This window comes from Lissotriton helveticus, chromosome 8, assembly GCF_964261635.1.
Source record: "Lissotriton helveticus chromosome 8, aLisHel1.1, whole genome shotgun sequence".
NCBI lineage: Eukaryota > Metazoa > Chordata > Amphibia > Caudata > Salamandridae > Lissotriton > Lissotriton helveticus.
In genome coordinates, this window is record NC_136069.1 from 251,210,530 (window position 1) to 251,233,608 (window position 23,079).

The 23,079-nt window shown below is 44.3% G+C and overlaps 1 protein-coding gene across 2 annotated transcripts in view; it reads left to right on the forward strand.

Annotated features, from left to right (window-relative positions):
* Positions 1–23,079, forward strand: part of CEP126 (centrosomal protein 126) — a 430,075-nt gene that overhangs the window by 254,037 nt on the left and 152,959 nt on the right. The window contains exons 7-8 of one of the 2 annotated variants that reach the window (XM_078656997.1): positions 9,326–9,481; positions 16,512–16,636. In XM_078656997.1, the coding sequence (XP_078513123.1) occupies positions 9,326–9,481; positions 16,512–16,636 (281 nt within the window). The remainder of the gene's footprint in view (positions 1–9,325; positions 9,482–16,511; positions 16,637–23,079) is intronic. The other variant, XM_078656998.1, reaches the window with a different exon arrangement.

Below are 23,079 nucleotides of genomic sequence, written 5' to 3' on the forward strand. Positions count from 1 at the left end.
CTGGGAGGACCACTTGTGTCACTTACAGGCTGTTCTCCAAGCCCTGAAACTGGCTGGCTTGACAATCAAGGCCAGCAAATGCCAGATCCGGCAGGGGTCGGTGGTGTACCTAGGCCACTTGGTGGGCAGGGGGAAGGTGCAGCCCCTCCAGGCTAAGATTGAGACTATCATGGCCTGGGAACCCCCCAAGACTCAGATGGAGGTCCGAGCTTTCCTGGGCCTCACAGGATACGAGCGTCGCTTTGTAAAGGGGTATGGCACCATTGTGGCACCCCTAACGGAGCTCACATCTAAGAAACAACCTCGACGGGTAGTCTGAACTGAGGCGTGTCAGCGAGCTTTTGACACCATGAAACAAGCAATGTGTGCAGCACCTGTTTTAAAGGACCATGATTTTTCCGAGGAGTTTATTGTCCAAACGGATGCATCAGAGCATGGCATTGGGGCAGTGTTATCGCAACTCAATGAGGAGGGCCTGGACCAACCTGTTGTCTTCCTGTCAAGGAGACTGCTTCCCGGGAACAGAAGTGGAGTGCGATTGACCGGGAAGCCTTTGCGGTGGTATGGGCTCTGAAGAAGCTGCGGCCATACCTGTTTGGCTCGCACTTCCTTGTACAGACTGACCACCGGCCCCTTCGTTGGCTGATGCAATTGAAGGGCGAGAATCCAAACTGTTGAGATGGTCCATCTCCCTACAGGGAATGGATTTCGGGTGGAACATCGGCCTGGAGTGGACCACGCCAACGCAGACGGTCTCTCGAGGTATTTCCGCCTTAGTGATGAGAACTCCCAAGGGGTTGGGTAACTGTCCCCACTTTCAGCTGGGGGGGACGTGTGTTAGACCTGTCAGCCCTTTGGGTGGTCCCTCCTATCTTTTATTTTTTTTTTTTACCCCCTTTTCTGCCTTCTCATTCTTTTTGTCCACCACATTTCTTTTGGTGTTGTCCATAGGTCTCTGGGCGCTCCATGATGACTAATTTATCATGAAGCGTAGGTGCTTCTCTAAAATGGTGGAAGAATAGGAGATCCTGCCAAAATGGTGGCCTGCCAACTGTCAAGTTTTTACCTCATTGCTTGGTGCCATAGAGGGACATGAGGGGTTCCAGAACCTTCTGGTCCACTCTGGACACTCTGGGCCCAGGTTATGAAAGGTGGAATGTTGGGCGGCCATTTTAGTGTGTTCTGAGAGAGGGTCCAGTCAGGAGTTTAGGCTGCTGGGCAGGGAGGTTAGTGCACTGTGGGAGGGTCTGACTGTCCCCTGGGGCTGCTACCCCTCACTGCTGACGCTACCCCCTGTGCGTTGACCTAGCCCTGCTGTCCTCAGCTTGGCGAGTCGCATCATCCTCCCTTTATTGCCCCCGTGAGAGAAATCCTGGTTTGGCTCTGGGGTGTGAGGGCATCCAAACTGACAGGAGGGAGGTGAGTGCTACACCCTCCTGTAGGGGACTGGGTCCACTTTCATCAGCCCCTCGTCTCTGCTGAATTGCCTCCCGGAGCCCTTGGGTTGTCAGACTCCTTACTACCCTGACAGAACTCCCTAGAACTTGCCCTCCAGTGCGGGTCCTAATACTGCCACAGACCCTGGTTTGGCTAGCACGTAACTGATCTTGCTGCTGCCGGCCTGTTTGGAGCCCCTGTAGTGGGAATGGTTCTGCCTGGGGGCCAGAACTGGTGATGCCCTGGTTTCCGGACTGGCGTGCAAGAAAGAGAAGTGGAGAGGGAGCTGCCAGCCGCTAGAGCTCCTCTCCCGCTGAGGTGGATCGGCGCGGAAGAGAGAAGTGCCGCATTTCCCATGAGGAGAAGGTCGGGAGCGAGATTGAGCGAAGTCCCGCCCAGCGCTGACAGGAAAGAGCGCAGTGAGGTCAGACGGACGTACAGGAGGCCAGACCCCGGGGAGGTTCCTTTCTTCCTCGGAGAGCGGAAGGGAGGGGACGCCAGGAGCATGGCCTGCCAATCGGAGTCAGCGGGAATTCCCCTCCGTGAGCCAGCCGCTAAGGGCCCTCCCAGCTGAAGAAGGCGTCGGATGTGGAAGCTCTGTATAACCGACTGCCACAGTCCTCGGGACCTTCTGTTACCACTTTAGACGACAAGTAAGCTGGGAATTGGGCTAGTGGGAGGCCAGGCAGTGCTCATAAGACCCCTGTTGGGCCGTGAGGTGATCGGCCCCTTCAGCCTAAACAGGAAGAGTGTGAGAAGAGCCCGGGGAGCTAAACTAACAGAACTAAACAGCCGGGGGAAGTTATTGTCTGTCAGAACTAAGAACTCAGGAACCACACCAGCATGACTTGGGCTAATCTGAAACTGGTACTCGACAAGTCAATCGAGTGGGGCATGTTGATGTGCTGAAATAAATGTGAAGCCATGATTCTTTGAGAGGGAAAAGCCCCCCCCTATGTTAATAATTTAATTCATGATCTGCCCTCATTAAGTAGGTAATTTCTCCACCAACTCTATACCTTTATGGATTGCTAATCTGATCTAATATCTTAAACGAATGTAGAATGGATTCAATGTATAAATGATTTACTGTTTTGGACTGCAGACAGCATACTAGGCATTCAGCTGATTGATTCCTTTATCAAGGCACCAGTGCTGCAGAATTACCACTAGAACTTATTTTCTTTCTGATGGGTAATGTAATGAATTTATTTTTACATCTAATCTACTTTATGTTACTATGAGTAAAAAGAAGAATCGCTTATGAAATGTGATCCTATGCTTCAACATGTGTTTACAAGTGCAGGTGTATCAGGAGTAAGGCCTAAATGTTGATTTAATAAATTGTGTGCATCCGCTAAACTAACTGCCGGAAAGATAAAGCTTTTCTAACTTTTTATAAATACGGTGTAGTATCATTTTTAAGTGGAAGTGCCCGGTGCTACTGTATTGAGTGTGTCGCAAGTGCAACAAGTCGCCTCAGATTTAGGCCTTATCGCTTGAGCCAGGCTACCCTAGGTGGACCGGTAACCCCGGGTCCAACAGTAACCATAAAAAGAGGAGCTCTTTCCTATGCAGGGTGCAAGGCTGCGCATCACCCAAGCCAACCTTGTTCAAGTGTCAGTGCAAAGGATAATACCAACAGCAGACCTGACTGTAGATGTGGCCCTGTGTTCTGCTCTCTCTCTTATACAATGCAGTGCAGCACATTTAGATGCTGTGCTGTAGTCTGGGAATTTTTTTTAAATCTCAAGCCTAATTTTCAGAAACATTAAAGCAGTAAATTCTGAATGTGTCTGAAGAGTCATAAGAAATTAACAATGTGCTGACACCCTCTTCCTTAACCCAACTTCTGGTTTGCCTACAAGTATTGGGAAAGCCAGTAGGTCTTGGCTCTATAAAGCTGAGCTTTCATAATGCTTTTTGCTGTTTGGATGGAAGGTGGTATGAAAAAAGCACACGAGGAAGAAGGAAAATAATATGTAAATGAAAAAATCACGGGGCGAGACAAAAACAACAGGGAGCAAGAGAGGGGGGACTGAAAGGTACGCATTGGGACGAAACTCATTCACTCTGAATGTTGTGACACCAAAATGCTCCTTGGCGGGGCAAGCATATGACTAGGGGGGAGAGCAATTGAAGAGAGGACAACTGAGATATACAACAAAGCCATTCATTCATGAGCAAAGGACTCACCCAAAGCTGACTCTATGTATATTTAATGCATTGGAAACAATATGTGTGGCCACCAGACTGCTTTGACCTAAAGTTCCAAACACATTGTATTTACAGTATAAAAGCGGTCTAAAACTGTAATTACGAACTAACACAAGTCTGCTAAAAATGCTCTCACTTTGAGCACTTCCAAAGCTCAATTACACATTGGTATGTGAAAAACATACATATAGGTATATACAAAGTATAAATGGCGTCAAATATGTTCTCTGTGACTACATTACTCTCTTTTTATGCAGCCAGAAGGCCAGTCCAGTGTGCTGCTAAAACATACACATGACTGATCACAAACCTCATGCACCATGTTAAATTTTTAATGTACCGCATTCAGTTGCCTTTGCCTTCATTTGTCAACCTTGATATCAAATTCATTACTTGTAAATATAAATGATAGCTTTATGGGCAGTAGCTTAAAATATTTTTTATGTTTAATTCCAAATCAGATATATTTGTCAATTAAGTCTGCAATGGTAAACAGTTAAATGACTATACATTTGTTAAATATGCTTGAAACATAGACCTGCTTATTATCAAAAATATTTACTGCCTTTATGTTCACATACATCAAGTAGCAGTACATGTACTTTTATGTAGATATGAATACACACATTGTATACATACATTTACTTTTGTCCACATAACAAAGACTGTAGTTCAGTTTTGATTGTAACATAAGTTGCTTTCTTTTTTCATGATGGATTTTTGGGGTGTGATAGCACGTCCTCAGATGCCACTTCCTGTGACGTCCCTGCTTGGTACGTCATTGCGAATGGAATATGTAAAATAGCACCCCCACTTGTATTCAGTGTCTCTACCCTGATTTTGCGGTCTGTTCTTTAACGGTAAGGGGTCCCTCGTGGCGAATGCTGCGGTTTAAATGAGACTCTTTTAACGTCTTGTGATGTAAAACCATACCTACTAAAACATACAAAAGTGTGTGTCCTGTTTGGGTGCGACACGTGAAGTCTCATATACAATTAGAAATTCTGGAATACTCAACAGAAAATCAGAAATAATGCAACTCCGCATTTCAGCATTACACCAAGAGTGGGGGCTGATAATTATTGAAATGTAGGACTCTGAGCTCAAACACTTATCACCAAACTAAAACTGCAGGTGCCAAACCACCCTACAAAAGGTCAATGCTCTGCCTACAATTATGGGAGGCCTGTGGATGCGTTATATAAACTGAAACAACACACCCAACACCCGTAGACATACAATAAGCACAGGAAGTGCCCCTAAATGAATACAGGTGACATCTTGGCAATAAAAAGCACTTGAGCACTTGCCTCACTGCAGGCGCTGAAATGTCGAAAGGAGGAGGATCCTTCTTGTGAATGTAAACAAACCATAAGCAGACCTTCACGGGCAGCAGTACTGGAGTAAACATCAACAATGTAGCATTAAGCGAGGAAGGGGTTAGCATGATTAATTATGTGCGAGGTCCTGATGCCCGGGGACTAACACAGAGGTCAATGGTAAAACAATGACGTACATCTCCAACAAGTGTCTCAGCGACAATAGCAACGTCTGTATCCTGTGAAAGGAGTTGAACATGCAATGATTTATGACACAAAGTTATAACACGATTTCGTTTCCCGTCACCCAGTGAGAAGAACATATTACCAACCCATGTTGTCTTAAACTTTAAGGATTCAGTATCTGTGAGATGTGTTTCTTGCAATAAAACTATATGAGCATCAATTACGGATAAGTATGATAATACTCGCTGCCTCTTAATAGGGGAATTCAAGCCTATAACATTCCATGTATTAACTTTTAAAAGATTTATAAAATATCAATAAAATATATATAATAAAACAGCCATAATGCAAGCAAAGTTAAGGAAAATATATGATACCAATGAACAAGTAGAAACAATAAAACTCATTAGAATAGGAAGAAGGGAGAAGGAAAAAAGAAAGAGATCTCAAAGGTAAAGAAGGGTATTGCAATTATAGGGAGTAGAGAAAGACGAAGAATGAAGAAATAAAACTATGTGCATCTACAAAGAAAAGGGGGAGGAATAACATACCTACAAAAACTCCTAGACAAATGAAAGGTGGGGGAGGATGAGGCCACATGGAAGGATGGCAGATCAGACTCCATGAGGGAAGATTGGAAGGTTGCAGAACAAACAACAGGTACAAAAAATGGATCACATGACAAAAAGGCAAAACCTGTAAGGAGAGAAAAAGAGGTTAACGTCGAACAACAAATCTTAATATGAACAATAATATCAGCAATAGCTAAACATGAGGGACTTATTAAGTTAGTGCACACATTTTAAACTTGAAAAGCAACAGAGCAAACTACTTAATGCGCAAAGAAGAAGTGTCCATAGTCTCTGCATCACAAGAGTTGAGAAAGCTTTTCAACCTCATAGGGTCTTCTGAAGTAGTGGTGTTGTTATTGAAGGTCACTTTAAAAAGACAAGGGTTGAGAAGGCCAAAACGGGCACCAATAGAACAAAGGCGAGGAATTCTTTACGCCTGTCAGCAGTAGACTTTGCATAGTCCTGTGCAATAAATAATGTGTTGCCTGACCATGAAATGCTTTTGATGGATCTAGCAGCCGCCAGGACCCTGAACAAATCTGCGTATTCTAAAAAGTACAAGATAACTCCTCTTGGTTTTCTCATATTGGAGGAAGAAGTAGCAGATGGAGTGCCCAGTTTGTGGAATGTTGAGAGGAGTATCTTCTGATAAGTTAACAAGTTTTTGAAGGAAAGATTTGAAGAAGGTGATGGGGTCTGATCCTTCGGAGCCCTCTGGCAGACCATAAATGCGAAGATTATTTCGCCTGTTTCTATTTTTGAGGTTTTTGACCTGTTTCTGAAGCAATGACACATGAGAATGTAGAGCTTCTACTGTAGATTTGGAAGATCCCAAAGATTGAATATTCTGTTCTGCAATAGTAAGCCTTTTCTCCACTTGTGAACAGCTGTCTGTTAGAGCTTGTATTTTAGAGTTTGTTTCCTCAAAAAAAGGGAGACAAGCCCTTATTTCTTCCAACAGAAGGTCCATGGATACCGATGATGGTTGTTTAGGAGGAGAAGGGGGGTTTTACTTCAATCTTTTGCTGGGTGTCTTGTTCGCAGCAGAAGGCATACCGATAACTGATGAGGAAGCACCTTTAGGCGATAAGTTTGTTGAGTCTTTCATTAGCAAACACTTTAGATGAGAACTTGAACTAGTGGAAAACTTGAGGGCAGCAAATGATAGAAGAAATTACTTTGAATATACACCCAGACAAACAGAGCCAAAGTGAAAATGTTGGTGCAAAAATACTTTGTAGCTGATTTAAGCATGAAGAAGCTGGGATAGCGTGTCGAAGTGTTGTGAACGAACACATGATGTTAAAGAGAAGCAGCCATCGACACAGAAAACAGATATGTCATAAGGAGGAGTGAAAAAAGAAGTTACTTTTGAGCTGAGCACAATCTTTGAAAGGCACAAGAAAAATTATTTCCTCAGAAAAAAATTTGTAGAGGCACAGGTAAGCTCAGAAAATGCTGTTAGTGCTTAATATATGACATGTAAGGGGTTATTTTGCCTATGTGAGGCATGCCCGGAAGATAATGCTGACAGGAGGCTGCATGCGGAATTCAGAATAACGAATAATGAAGAAGCAGGAGCAGAGCATAACAAGGAGAAGAACAGGGGTTAATAAGCCTGCAATAAACCGCTTTTCACCTAAAAGCATATTATAACCTTGGTAGACAGATGCAGTGTCATTCGTGACAGCCGTTTGATGAGGAGAATTCCGTTGATTCCCAAGATGGCGGGCGTCGCATTGACGGAGCCGCTTAATAACGAGCGAGGTGAAGATAGAGCTTTGCGCGCAGCCGAACGAGAAAACACACACTTCGGGGCGCGCACCAACACAAGCAGATCCTGTGCTACCAAAACGAAGTACCTATAATGTCATTAGTAGGTTGTTTGAGCTCTCACACCAGCCTTCGACCCGTGAGAGTCAAGGGATCGCCGCCATTTTCCGTGGGTGCTAGCCAAGCCCCCATCACCCATCAATTATAAATAAGGCTCCCAGTTTTCCGTTTTTACTGATTTTTACAGATAAATACAGACAGAAAACAATGTGTTTCCTGTCTGTATTTATTTTTAAAAGCGGGAAAATACTGTAAATGTTGCTTTTCGTGAAAGACTCTCCTTGCTGTCTTTCATGAATTTCAGGCAAAAACTGATCAGTAAGACAGATAGGGAGTTACAAAACAGGATCAGATTTCCTTAAATACAGGCATAAGTTAACATATATTTGTATTATAAACCTACTCTGCACCTATTGGTGCAATTTTATGTTATATGTGGTTATGTGTAGTTGTTTCATTAGCTAAAACGCGACAGGCTTCCACGTATGAGTGCACATCTAAGAGTTAAATAAATGTGGAAATATACCATTTTACGACTCCATTTATCCTAAAAACACAAAATAAATATGGATAAATACCAATAAGAGGACCAAAAAATGAATATGGATAAATACAGACGGAAATGTTAAAAAAATAAATACCATAAAACCGGGAGCCCTAATTATAAACCAGATTACTTGCTAACAATAGCGCTTGTTTCCATCAATGGTTGGACAGATGTGTCTTTGTGACCATGTTTGCCTGTCAACAGGATTCAAAACTTTTCCAAAATATGGACTCTTTGACTTATGAATTATACTTAGCCCACTTGTCTCTTCACGTAAGTAAGCTTATTGACAAACAGTGTGTTGTGAAATTCTTTATCACATTGTTGCCCCATCCTTGTGGCTTAGTTCTTAACATTCCAATGGCATTTTAAGTTCAACTGAAAATAGACATATACTCAGTACTTAATTTGTACCGGTGTTTGACAGTGCTTGACACCAGCACCTTTCTGTAAACACCAGCACTTATTTATCCACCACATGTTAACGCTATATGCCTTTTTATGCATAATTCCTCATTGGCAGTTTAGTTTATGTTTTTTTAACTAGCAGATAGTTACTGCTGTCACTCACATTTGTCAGCTGTGGCAGGAGCTGGGACGCCAGCTGCAATGGACTCCCAAGAATTATAATGGGACCTGGCACTTTGTTATATACAAATTAAGCACTTCATATACACATCTTCTACCCTGTCCAGGAGATACAGCAAAGGGTGTCAAGGCATGAAGGTGTAGAAAAGTAAAATGAAAAGTGCAAATCGTGTGTTTCTATCAGTTGCCAGCACCAGCTCAAAAGCAGGATATATTACTGGTTAGTTATTTATGATTCCATACAGTAAGAGTATGGGAAGCAGGCAGCCAGGAATGTATCGATTTTCAGTAAGCTGCAGAAGAGCTTTCTGGCTATGGCTCCTGTCCTGTGCAAATGATTAATGTGGTGGTACTAGAAACTCCCACAAGTGTCATTAAGTTTTGCACTTTTTTAAGAGTACTCATTATGTGATGTTTGCATTTTGTTGTGACAGCACGTGCACAGTTAACTCGTTTTAATGCAAATAGTTGAACCCCAACAGCTGCATGGCCACCTATTTATCACCAAGACCCCATTATTGTAGCTTTCGCCATGTTTCCTTGATTACAGATCATGTATTTGGTAAAAGTAAGCAGTTTTGTTCTTTATTTATTTTTCCTTGTGTTCCTTTTGTTCTTTTGTTTAGGTGATGTACGACCCTATGATCAGAATGTCATGAATCCATACATTTTGCAATCATCTCGCCCTAATTTATCTCATCTTACTATAGATGGTGGAAGTTTAATCAACAGTCCTAAATCTGTTTTCAGGATGAATGGCTTTTTCAATACTCCCTCTAGTGGTAAGCTTCTTGTGGAAAGAAGAATTGAAATTTGGTGTATTGTGCTCCTTACGAAATTGTTTGCTGGTTAGAAGCTGTAAAATAGTTTCTGCAAATAACAAAATCTCTCCATAAAGAAGAAGAATTAGCCAATACATCTCGGCTCTAAAACACAGAGCTATTAGCTTTCCCTATGTTTTTTCCCCAATCACATACATGCACATACATCAGGACACATGCATACCAGGCTGGTAAGCTTGTAATAGGTTTTCATTTTTAAAAACCCCATTCCAAGATGGCCGTTGATGTGCATACATACATTGTGAGGTGTAGTCAAGCATGCATTAAGATAAGTGCATGTACACGTTCATCATGACACAGACAACCATTTCTAACTTATAGTTTTAACATAGTGGATGATCATGTTAGAATGGTACATTAAAGTATAAAAATAAGGTGAAAACATGTGCATGTGAAGCTAAAAAAGGGAAATAAGCGGCCCAGCAGTACTTTGCTGTTGCTCTGCTTTCATTTAAAAAAAAATACATATATTAAAACTATAAAGAAATTGAAAATTGTGAACGGGCTACTGAGCAGAACAGGGAGTACTGCAGTTTGTGGGGGTTGAAAAAAATATATACATATGTTGAAAGTATAAAGAGATGGAACACTGGGAGCGGGCTAATGAGCAGAACAGGGAGCAGTGCAGTGTGTGGGGTTTGAAGTATGCAGGGGAAGAGAGCTAGAAACAGATATACTCCAATGGAGTACTGAATCTACAATTAAAAAAAGTAGTCCTTAACCCGCCCTCTCCCCAAAGTATGCAGTGGAAGGATACAGCTCGTTCAGTGACAATACTGTCACACCAAAATGCTCTTGGGTGGGACAAACAATCGTGAGCGCCAGCAAATGAGGAGCAGGCAACCGAGACAACACGCCCATGCAGTGATGAGCAAGCAGCTGACCCAAAGCCCACTCTAGGTATATGTTGTGTATTGTTAAAATAAAGGTTTGGCCAACAGACATCTGCAGTTTCCTGTGGTCTAGACTAAAAATGATGGTTAACCTTAAGAGAAACACTTGTGTGCAATAACCTCCGAGCTCCGATCCCAGATAAATAATGATATGTATATTTTAGTAAATGCACTCGTTTTTTTAATCTTTGTACAAACAATAGCGTTTCTCTAATTTTTGATGTTCACTCGTCCAGTCGCTAATATTTCCTTCTTGACTTCTCAATACTACACTGTTATGCTCTTATCATATTCACTGTGTATTTTAATTTTTATGTAAATTATATTTTTTCTTTTCTCTTTTAGTGGGAGTCTCAAAAGTGTTTGTTTGAAATGACAAGCGTTGTTATTCCTATAAATGATGGCATGCACACGGTGCTTGGGTGCTTTGCCTGTAACATTAACAGGACGGTTTTAGGGAATGATTTGCCTACCAGAGAGAAAGGATCCCTGCCCTAAATAGGCTGTACTCTTACTGTCTTAACAGGGTTGTACAGTATATGTAATTCTTAAATCTCACTTCTCAAAAACACTTACCAAAGTTGACAACCGCCAGCACCACTCCTGAGCTGCCCCAACTTACCTCCCTCAGATCTGATTTAAGAAAACAAGCTCATCATAATGACACATTATTTCCTTCCAACATTATCCCCTAACTATGTACTCTCTTCAAATCTGCCTTACCTACCTGTTAACAGTGGAGAAGTGTGGCTCACTGGTTAGAGGAGGCAGACCCTGAAGCAGAGGTCAGACCCGGGACCAGTGTTCAATTCCCGACGCGGCAGGGTCATGAGCCCAAATATCCACGGACTCGATAATTCTCGTTTCGGTGCCTACTCGAATCACGGGTTCACACTCTGCAGCTCTGGGCATTAGCCTGCTTAATCTCCACTATGGCCCCCCCACGGCGGGATGCCTGGCTTTTACCTTGGGAAAGCCAGGACGGGTTCCCAAGGCAAGCGCCGAGATGCCTACGGGTAATCGAGCGCTATATAAGAACGCATAATAATAATAATAATAATAATAATAATAACATTAATAGTCTTTTATTAAATATGAATCAACACCACCAATGTGTTTTTACGACACTGTCACTGTGGATATAAGCAAAGCAGCCTAGGCAGGTTAAAGGGTCATTTAGGGAACACTGTAAAATCCTTAATGATTATTAGAACATTGGGACCTCCATTGAATAAAACTAAGTGGCTCAGGGCTCGTAATGGTTGATATAAACCTTCTGCTCCAACAGTTCACGGTTTGTTTTTGCCTTTCGCTCTTTTTCATTTTCAATATTCTACTTTCATTAAACGGAATGTTCTTATAGTGTTATACCCCCTCTTCTTCTAGCTGTACAAGTTGTTTAAGACCCTCTCCCTCGTTATAGGCACTCCCCTGCAGCTCGGGCCTGTAACTTGGCTTCGGGTCTTTAACAGTCGGTATAGCCCTCGGCAGTGTGTTATAAGGCTATATTAGTTGCTTTGAGTTATAGTAGAGGAGAGAGAGTTCCGAAGCGGACCATTTAAACACAAAAGCCATCCCGATACATAACCATCTGTTATTGATGATATCACAAATCAATTGATTTAATTGATAACAGCACTGAAAATGCTCAATATCCTCCACAAAGGCCCTGCACCCCTACCTCTGCCTTCACACAGAGCTAGGATTTGCCTTTTGGTGTGCCCAGAAAGCTCTGAATGGGAGACATGACCTTCAGCCATGCACTGAGCTCGGGACCCTTACCTTAACGGCCCACTAGGTGTCCACTAAAACCATGCTCAGAGGGCAGAGTCTTGCTTCACTAACCAGAACAGGAACCGCCTGCACAGGTAAGTGTGGTGGGGTGGCAGGGCAGGGTGGGGGGGATTTCAACAGACGACGATGAGGGAAAATGAATTATGTCGAATCCCCCCCCAACCCAGCTCCACCGCCCCAACGCTCTTACCTGCCCGGGCAGCTCCTGCTATCCACCCCTCCTGCCTCACACTAGCACTGTAGGTGGAAGGTCTGATCTTTAAATGCAGTTGTACTGAAGGATTCTAGCAATAATTATCCTCTTAGCCATTATTTGCTCGTAGATGACTGCAGTACTGCTTTCAACATACACGTCCTTGTCTTTAGTGCATTTAGAAGCAAGGCCTGTGTTTACCTTTTAGCAAAATGATGTGGATAAGAACAATTTTATGCACTTTCACTGATGTTATTCATTATTCCAATAGTGTTTTTATAAGTGATGAAACCAGTCACGGAGCTGATGATTTCATTGTAGATGTCATCTGTGATATCATGTGAAATGTCATGTCACGACTACTACTCTGGGAAAGTCCTGATTGTGTGCACAACTGGATTTTTTTCTGGTTTTGTATAATAACTTCTCTTAAAATGAAATTGTTAAGGCTAACTTATATGTTGCTTTTATAATGAACACAATGTGAGCAAACAAATTCTTCCCCTTCAACAAAGTACTTTCAGCAAACGTCTTGCTTTTGTATTTCATATACATTGGTGCCTGCCCCCCACTGGGCAGATGGTGTAGGCATACCCTGACCTAAGCTGGTTGGCCTTCTGTGATTACCCAGTGACTCTGGGCGCAGGGTGTAGCCTAAGACTATGAACTGTACCCTTTCCACATCTACCTAACGCACAAGGCTTAGCCTTCTGTCACAATCACTTGGCTCAAAGTGCCTGGTGTGACCAAAGGCAATATGCTATGCCCAGTCTTAAAAGTTTCAGATCCTGCTGTGAAAAACACTGTAACTGCGATTGTTTTGCGACTGCATTTGCCGTCGCAAAAATTCGTACATAACAGCACGACTCGCTATTAGGAAGGGACGCCCTTAGCATGCCCTCAGTAGTGACTCACAAACCCTACTTTGCGAGTCTGTAATAGGTTACTGACTCTCAAAATAGGGTTTGTACATACCACACACCCTTTTAGCTGTGGCAAATGGGCCAATTTCCCATTTGTGACTGCTAAAAAGGGTCATACATCTGGCCCCAAATGTACATTTTTATTAATCTCCATAAACCAGTTCATGGACCAAAGCAACAATCACAAACCCTTTCTTGAACCCCACCACCTTAGAATAACTTGCCGGTTTGCAAACCGGGTCTTTTGTGTATCACAATTTTAGGGGGCAAGGAGTTTTGCAAAAAAGGTGTTTGTTTTACCAATATCTGTCATGTCTTTGCGCACCTTGGGCTAGTAATGTACTCCCATTACCCCACAGGTCTCCCCCATATTATTTTATGGAGCAGAACTCACAAACCCCTGAGCCATGTAGCACTCACGATGGCCCTCATAGCCAAATATCTCAAGCTTTCTCCGCGATTCTGTTTAAGGAGTTCACTAACTGCAGAGTGTCCAATGGAGAACACAGCTTTTAGCCATTTCCTTTTGACATTCCATTTCCAATGTAGTACACAAGCTAAATACCATTCCAAGTCAGCTTGGGGTTGGTGAGCAGAGCACAGGGCATGGTTAAACGGCTTGAGATTCACCCAAGGTCAGTTAAGTACAGCTGAAGCTCATACTCAACAGTATCTCGTTTGGGGTGATTGGATATGACCTGCTTTCACAGCCCACCAACATGGCCAAAGGCCATGCCTAGTGGATTCTGGACTAGGAGGACTGGGCACCGGGCAAAGTCAAACGCTAAACCCTGCTGCCAGGGCCAACTGGATGTGGCTGAAGACCCTACCCAGTAAGTTCTTGGGCATGGGTACAGATGCACAGTTCTTGCCCTATCCATAAAGACTATGGGCCGAGGGGACACATGGCCTAATACCACAGTTTGCTTTGAGATCCAACTGGGCATGACATTTAGCTGGACCCTGTGGCTAAGAGGATAAGGGAGCGGAGTACAGCTGATGGTCTGTGGTAATGCCCTTTCCCCACAGCCCACTGAGTATAGATAATCACCTTGGTCAGTGAGTTAGGAGGAAAAGAGTACAGTCAAATTACTGCCAAATGTTTCCTTGAGGAAAATCATGGTTCTCTATTATAATCCATAACTAGGCAATGTTATAAAATATAAAAATGGCACTAAAACTTTGAGTTAACATTTAAAACCACTGAAATTTATAATTTATGGTGAGCTACACAGCGGTATATGCCACCCGCCCACCGTTGCACTGCTCATGAACTCTCACATGATGTCACAAACAACATCATAACTAAGGCTCCCTGTTTTTCGTTTTTATCGATTTTTACAGATAAATACAGACAAAAAACAATGTGTTTTCTGTCTGCATTTATTTTTCAAAGTGGATAAATACAGAAAATTGTGTTGCATTTAAGTGACTCTTTGTGCTGCCTTTCATGAATAATAGGCTATAAAGCGATACAAAAGGGGATGATGGACGGAGCGTTTGAGCAAATCAAACACTCACCCCCAGTCAACTGATCTGGGTTTAATCCATCACCATTCTTTAGCCCACTCAGCCACCCCATTTCAGACATGGCTATATGCAAATCTGTCTGACCCTGTGCCTCATGGGAACAGTCCAGCCCGAACTGCCAAGCCATGTCTTCCATGGACCGGAAACAAGCATCCTGGGACCAGTTTCGGATTCATAATCCTAATCAGCCAGGCTATCTTAAATCCAGTGGCCAAGTGAGCTAGGGACTCACGTCTGAGCATACCCTGCCACACTTAGGGCGAACAAAGCGATACAAAAGGGGATGATGGACGGAGCGTTTGAGCAAATCAAACACTCACCCCCAGTCAACTGATCTGGGTTTAATCCATCACCATTCTTTAGCCCACTCAGCCACTCCATTTCAGACATGGCTATATGCAAATCAGTCTGACCCTGTGCCTCATGGGAACAGTCCAGCCCGAACTGCCAAGCCATGTCTTCCATGGACCGGAAACAAGCATCCTGGGACCTGTTTCAGATTCATAATCCTCATCAGCCAGGCTATCTTAAATCCAGTGGCCAAGTGAGCAAGGGACTCACGTCTGGTCAGTGAGTTAGGAGGAAAAGAGTACAGTCAAATTACTGCCAAATGTTTCCTTGAGGAAAATCATGGTTCTCTATTATAATCCATAACTAGGCGATGTTATAAAACATAAAAATGGCACTAAAACTTTGAGTTAACATTTAAAAACACTGAAATTTATAATTTATGGTGAGCTACACAGCGGTATATGCCACCCGCCCACCATTGCACTGCTCATGAACTCTCACATGATGTCACAAACAACATCATAACTAAGGCTCCCTGTTTTCCGTTTTTATTGATTTTTACAGATAAATACAGACAAAAAACAATGTGTTTTCTGTCTGCATTTATTTTTTTAAGTGGATAAATACAGAAAATTGTGTTGCATTTAAGTGACTCTTTGTGCTGCCTTTCATGAATTATAGGCTATAGCCCGGTAGCTGGGCAGATGGACAGCCTGGAAAATTACAAAAACAGATGAAATTTCTTTGAATAACGGCATGTGTCAATATACAATTGCGGTATGATGCTAGTATTTACCAGTGGATGTATTGTTACATAACATTTAGCTGCTTAAATAGCTAAATCACGACAGACGTCAAATTATGAGTGTGCGTCTATCACTTAAATAAATATGGAAATGTATAGTTTTACAACTTCATTTAAACACAAAACACAAAATAAATATGGATAAATACAGATAAAATGGCCCAAAAATAAATATGGATAAATACAGACGGGAATGTTAAAAAAATAAATACCATAAAACAGGGAGCCTTAATCATAACATATCCCATAGAAGGTGCATTTGGATTTGAGCCTAAAGGCACGTAGCCGGAAACCCAGAAAATGTATTAGTTAAGTCCCTGAAATAACTCATGCCTTCTTGAACCTCACACTTTTTGAGCTGATGTTTTTATGAACTAGTCGCTATTTCATGACATTAACAGCCTTTAAAACAGAAGATATGATAGTCAAATTGTTACTATTAGAATGCTTTTGTTACTTGCAGTTGTATGCCTTTCGTATTTAATGATGTACCCTATTTATTGCATAGCCCCTATAACATTTGTACTTTTTCTGTTTTAAGCGCCGGTTGTACTTTCTAGAAGAAAACAAATTCTCGACACCAACGAAAGTAAAAGAAGGGCTCTTATAGATCAAAGGAGGCATACTGGAGGCTCATCAGCATGGAGACCCAAATTGCACCCTCAGGTACATGCAGAGTACACACGCATTGCCACATTTCTTTCTAATGATTGCAAGAAATCGATTCATATCGGATTGATAAATTGCTAATACCAGTTCAATATTTTTTCTAGATTTATTACAAGTAGGTATTGCCATGGATGGCCGCACCATATAGCAAATATCTATTTTGCTTTGTTCATTATGCATGTTAAATCAGTCAATGGACCAAGTTTAAAGAGAATGTGTGCTGCACAAATTCACCTAGGTTGAGTATGATGTGCAAGTACTGAATACGTAAAATTGACCAGTGCATTCTCAAGATTAATAATATTTGTCTGGCGCATATAATAATCCAAAGTATATCATTAAGGTTCACTCCTTTTATTTCAAATATAGAACTATTCTGATAGATACATCTGCCTTGTGGATTCCTCACCTTGTGAATATCCCCCTTGCGTCAGCAACGTTCGGAAAATTCTTTGTAGCACGCCGGCGTGGACGACGTCATAGGAACACGGCATCGCGCGCGACTCCATCTGACGTCACCGACTCCTTATTAGACCCACGTCGGCGTGATGACGTCAGTTCCCTTTTTTCCGTGTCGTGGACGCTAACGGTTTCTGGGATCTTCTGTGATTCAGATAGTAACTTGTTGCTATCTTGTGTTACTGTTTCTCTGTCGATTGTCTGTTCTTCGTCGAGGATGTCGTCGAGGAAGACGGGGTTCAAGCAGTGCGGATCGTGTGCCCGGATGATGTCTATTACCAATCCACACGACGATTGTTTGTGGTGTCTTGGTTCGGACCATGATGTTAAGAGCTGCCGTTCCTGCTCCAAGATGAACCCAAAGGCTCTACGAGAGCGTGAAGCGAAACTTCTGCTGGCCAAGGTAAAAGGAAAAGAGGCTGGAAGGTCTTCGAGGTCAACATCTAGATGTTCGAGGTCGAAGCAAAAGTTTCGATCGAAGTCGAGGTCGAGATCGGCTTCGAGGTCGAGGTCCAGAGGGAGGTCGAGGTCCAGAGTGAGGTCGAGGTCCGGATCGAAGTCAGCTTCAGGTCATTCTTCGGGCTCCTCGAAGAAGAAGCACAAGAGGAGGAAGCACAGCTCAAGACATTACTCTGGTAAAGAGTCTTCGGACTCGAAGAGGAAGTCTACGTCTCGAAAACATCACAAGGACTTCGTGTCACCTTCACCTATGCGATCTCGTGAGGGTTCCCCGATTCCGGAGCAAGAACCGAATCCGGAGTCGCGCCATTCTTCGGAACATGAAGGAGATGGGGAGTTTCCACGGTCACCGACTCCGGTGGAAGACCCTGAGAATCAAGAGGGCCAGTATGATGCCGGAGAAACCTCCTTCGGAGCAGCCGATGGGTTCGTACCCTCCCTTTCCTGGTCCTGGACAGGACCCCTCGCATTTCCTTAATGCCATGTTTGCCGTTTATGCGAGGGCAATGTACCCCACTGGTGCACCGGCAGGTCCCATGGGTCCGTTGTCTTTTAACTTGGGTGTCCCTCAAGCTTACGCTCCGGCACCTTTTATGCCGTTTATGCCGACGCCTTATACATCTTGGCTCGGTACGGCGCCGCCGAGGTCTTCGACTCCGCACACGGCTTCGCCGACTCCGGAGCGACCTCGAGAACTGGATCGAGGTACGACGCCGTTTCGAGATTCTCGTCCTCCAGCTGTCCCGGCTCCTCGTTCGGCGCCGGTTCCGGCTCCGTCGGATTTGTTACCGGATCCGACAACTTCGATTCGTTTGGAGTGGTCGAGGCGCAGGGCTCAGCGCCTCTTGGAGGAAAAGGAGTATGAAGATCCTGAAGTAGAGGAAGGAGAACTTCTGGATCAAGGGGACTGTTTTGAGGACCTGCATAGTGCTAGTGGCCTGGAACTCTCTCCTGAGTGGGGTTTGCCATCAGCTTCTGATGCACCATCTAAGGACGTGGCACCCTACCATGCCGTCATTAGGAAGGCTGCGGAGTTGCTCAATCTGACTTTACCTACCGTTGAGTTCAAGCCTAACATCCTCACGGAGGTTTTGCATTCGCCTTCATCTATTATAGAGCCTACACTCCCATTCACTGAGGCTTTGACTGAGACAATAATGGAGGTCTGGAAGAGACCTTTGTCTGCTCCTGTGGTGTCCAGGTCGGTGGCAAGACGTTATAGGGTTGCACCTGGTGACCCAGAGTTTCTCTCTTCGCATCCTTCTCCGGAAAGTCTGGTTGTGCAGGCCGCTTGTTCCAACAGGTCTGCAGGCTCTTTTCCTCAGGAGCCAGCAGATAAAGACTCTAAAAAATTGGACCAGTCTGCGAAAACGATTTTCTGCTTGGGTAGCATGGCTCTTAAATCTACCAATGCTACTTGCCTGCTGGGGAGGTATGTTCATGCATTGATGGACTCTGTGAAGCAATTGTCATCTAAGCTTCCGGAGGAAGATAAAAAGAGCTTCAATGAGGTAGTCTCTGATACTCAGGCAGCAGCCCGCCTAGTAATTCAGAGTTATTTACAACAAGGGGTGGTGAGGGACAGAGTCTCTGAATTAAGCAGAATACTCTCACCCAGTCAAGAGATCAGGGCTAGATCCAACACCGTTTTTTAGCTCATTGCACCATCCCAGTTTCAGAACCTGGCTGTATGCAAATTAGTCTGTTCCTGTCCCAGTGCATGATGGGAACAGGGCAAACCAAACTACAAAAGCCAATTCTTACACTGGGAAGGAAACAAGCTTCCGGGGACCGGTTTCTGGCATTACAGCCGTCTTCGGCCCGGCTTGCTTGAATCCTGATGGTGCAATGAGCAAGGGACTCATGTCTGAGTATACCCTTCCACGCTTAGGGTGGACAAAATTATTTACAACAAGGGGTGGTGAGGGACAGAGTCTCTGAATTAAGCAGAATACTCTCACCCAGTCAAGAGATCAGGAGTAGATCCAACACCGTTTTTTAGCTCATTGCACCATCCCAGTTTCAGAACCTGGCTGTATGCAAATTAGTCTGTTCCTGTCCCAGTGCATGATGGGAACAGGGCAAACCAAACTACAAAAGCCAATTCTTACACTGGGAAGGAAAAAAGCTTCCGGGGACCGGTTTCTGGCATTACAGCCGTCTTCGGCCCGGCTTGCTTGAATCCTGATGGTGCAATGAGCAAGGGACTCATGTCTGAGTATACCCTTCCACGCTTAGGGTGGACAAAATTATTTACAACAAGGGGTGGTGAGGGACAGAGTCTCTGAATTAAGCAGAATACTCTCACCCAGTCAAGAGATCAGGGCTAGATCCAACACCGTTTTTTAGCTCATTGCACCATCCCAGTTTCAGAACCTGGCTGTATGCAAATTAGTCTGTTCCTGTCCCAGTGCATGATGGGAACAGGGCAAACCAAACTACAAATGCCAATTCTTACACTGGGAAGGAATCAAGCTTCCGGGGACCGGTTTCTGGCATTACAGCCGTCTTCGGCCCGGCTTGCTTGAATCCTGATGGTGCAATGAGCAAGGGACTCATGTCTGAGTATACCCTTCCACGCTTAGGGTGGACAAAATTATTTACAACAAGGGGTGGTGAGGGACAGAGTCTCTGAATTAAGCAGAATACTCTCACCCAGTCAAGAGATCAGGGCTAGATCCAACACCATTTTTTAGCTCATTGCACCATCCCAGTTTCAGAACCTGGCTGTATGCAAATTAGTCTGTTCCTGTCCCAGTGCATGATGGGAACAGGGCAAACCAAACTACAAAAGCCAATTCTTACACTGGGAAGGAAACAAGCTTCCGGGGACCGGTTTCTGGCATTACAGCCGTCTTCGGCCCGGCTTGCTTGAATCCTGATGGTGCAATGAGCAAGGGACTCATGTCTGAGTATACCCTTCCACGCTTAGGGTGGACAAAATTATTTACAACAAGGGGTGGTGAGGGACAGAGTCTCTGAATTAAGCAGAATACTCTCACCCAGTCAAGAGATCAGGAGTAGATCCAACACCGTTTTTTAGCTCATTGCACCATCCCAGTTTCAGAACCTGGCTGTATGCAAATTAGTCTGTTCCTGTCCCAGTGCATGATGGGAACAGGGCAAACCAAACAACAAAAGCCAATTCTTACACTGGGAAGGAAAAAAGCTTCCGGGGACCGGTTTCTGGCATTACAGCCGTCTTCGGCCCGGCTTGCTTGAATCCTGATGGTGCAATGAGCAAGGGACTCATGTCTGAGTATACCCTTCCACGCTTAGGGTGGACAAAATTATTTACAACAAGGGGTGGTGAGGGACAGAGTCTCTGAATTAAGCAGAATACTCTCACCCAGTCAAGAGATCAGGGCTAGATCCAACACCGTTTTTTAGCTCATTGCACCATCCCAGTTTCAGAACCTGGCTGTATGCAAATTAGTCTGTTCCTGTCCCAGTGCATGATGGGAACAGGGCAAACCAAACTACAAATGCCAATTCTTACACTGGGAAGGAATCAAGCTTCCGGGGACCGGTTTCTGGCATTACAGCCGTCTTCGGCCCGGCTTGCTTGAATCCTGATGGTGCAATGAGCAAGGGACTCATGTCTGAGTATACCATTCCACGCTTAGGGTGGACAAAATTATTTACAACAAGGGGTGGTGAGGGACAGAGTCTCTGAATTAAGCAGAATACTCTCACCCAGTCAAGAGATCAGGGCTAGATCCAACACCGTTTTTTAGCTCATTGCACCATCCCAGTTTCAGAACCTGGCTGTATGCAAATTAGTCTGTTCCTGTCCCAGTGCATGATGGGAACAGGGCAAACCAAACTACAAAAGCCAATTCTTACACTGGGAAGGAAACAAGCTTCCGGGGACCGGTTTCTGGCATTACAGCCGTCTTCGGCCCGGCTTGCTTGAATCCTGATGGTGCAATGAGCAAGGGACTCATGTCTGAGTATACCCTTCCACGCTTAGGGTGGACAAAATTATTTACAACAAGGGGTGGTGAGGGACAGAGTCTCTGAATTAAGCAGAATACTCTCACCCAGTCAAGAGATCAGGGCTAGATCCAACACCGTTTTTTAGCTCATTGCACCATCCCAGTTTCAGAACCTGGCTGTATGCAAATTAGTCTGTTCCTGTCCCAGTGCATGATGGGAACAGGGCAAACCAAACTACAAAAGCCAATTCTTACACTGGGAAGGAAACAAGCTTCCGGGGACCGGTTTCTGGCATTACAGCCGTCTTCGGCCCGGCTTGATTGAATCCTGATGGTGCAATGAGCAAGGGACTCATGTCTGAGTATACCCTTCCACGCTTAGGGTGGACAAAATTATTTACAACAAGGGGTGGTGAGGGACAGAGTCTCTGAATTAAGCAGAATACTCTCACCCAGTCAAGAGATCAGGGCTAGATCCAACACCGTTTTTTAGCTCATTGCACCATCCCAGTTTCAGAACCTGGCTGTATGCAAATTAGTCTGTTCCTGTCCCAGTGCATGATGGCAACAGGGCAAACCAAACTACAAAAGCCAATTCTTACACTGGGAAGGAAACAAGCTTCCGGGGACCGGTTTCTGGCATTACAGCCGTCTTCGGCCCGGCTTGCTTGAATCCTGATGGTGCAATGAGCAAGGGACTCATGTCTGGGTATACCCTTCCACGCTTAGGGTGGACAAAATTATTTACAACAAGGGGTGGTGAGGGACAGAGTCTCTGAATTAAGCAGAATACTCTCACCCAGTCAAGAGATCAGGGCTAGATCCAACACCGTTTTTTAGCTCATTGCACCATCCCAGTTTCAGAACCTGGCTGTATGCAAATTAGTCTGTTCCTGTCCCAGTGCATGATGGGAACAGGGCAAACCAAACTACAAAAGCCAATTCTTACACTGGGAAGGAAACAAGCTTCCGGGGACCGGTTTCTGGCATTACAGCCGTCTTCGGCCCGGCTTGCTTGAATCCTGATGGTGCAATGAGCAAGGGACTCATGTCTGGGTATACCCTTCCACGCTTAGGGTGGACAAAATTATTTACAACAAGGGGTGGTGAGGGACAGAGTCTCTGAATTAAGCAGAATACTCTCACCCAGTCAAGAGATCAGGGCTAGATCCAACACCGTTTTTTAGCTCATTGCACCATCCCAGTTTCAGAACCTGGCTGTATGCAAATTAGTCTGTTCCTGTCCCAGTGCATGATGGGAACAGGGCAAACCAAACTACAAAAGCCAATTCTTACACTGGGAAGGAAACAAGCTTCCGGGGACCGGTTTCTGGCATTACAGCCGTCTTCGGCCCGGCTTGCTTGAATCCTGATGGTGCAATGAGCAAGGGACTCATGTCTGAGTATACCCTTCCACGCTTAGGGTGGACAAAATTATTTACAACAAGGGGTGGTGAGGGACAGAGTCTCTGAATTAAGCAGAATACTCTCACCCAGTCAAGAGATCAGGGCTAGATCCAACACCGTTTTTTAGCTCATTGCACCATCCCAGTTTCAGAACCTGGCTGTATGCAAATTAGTCTG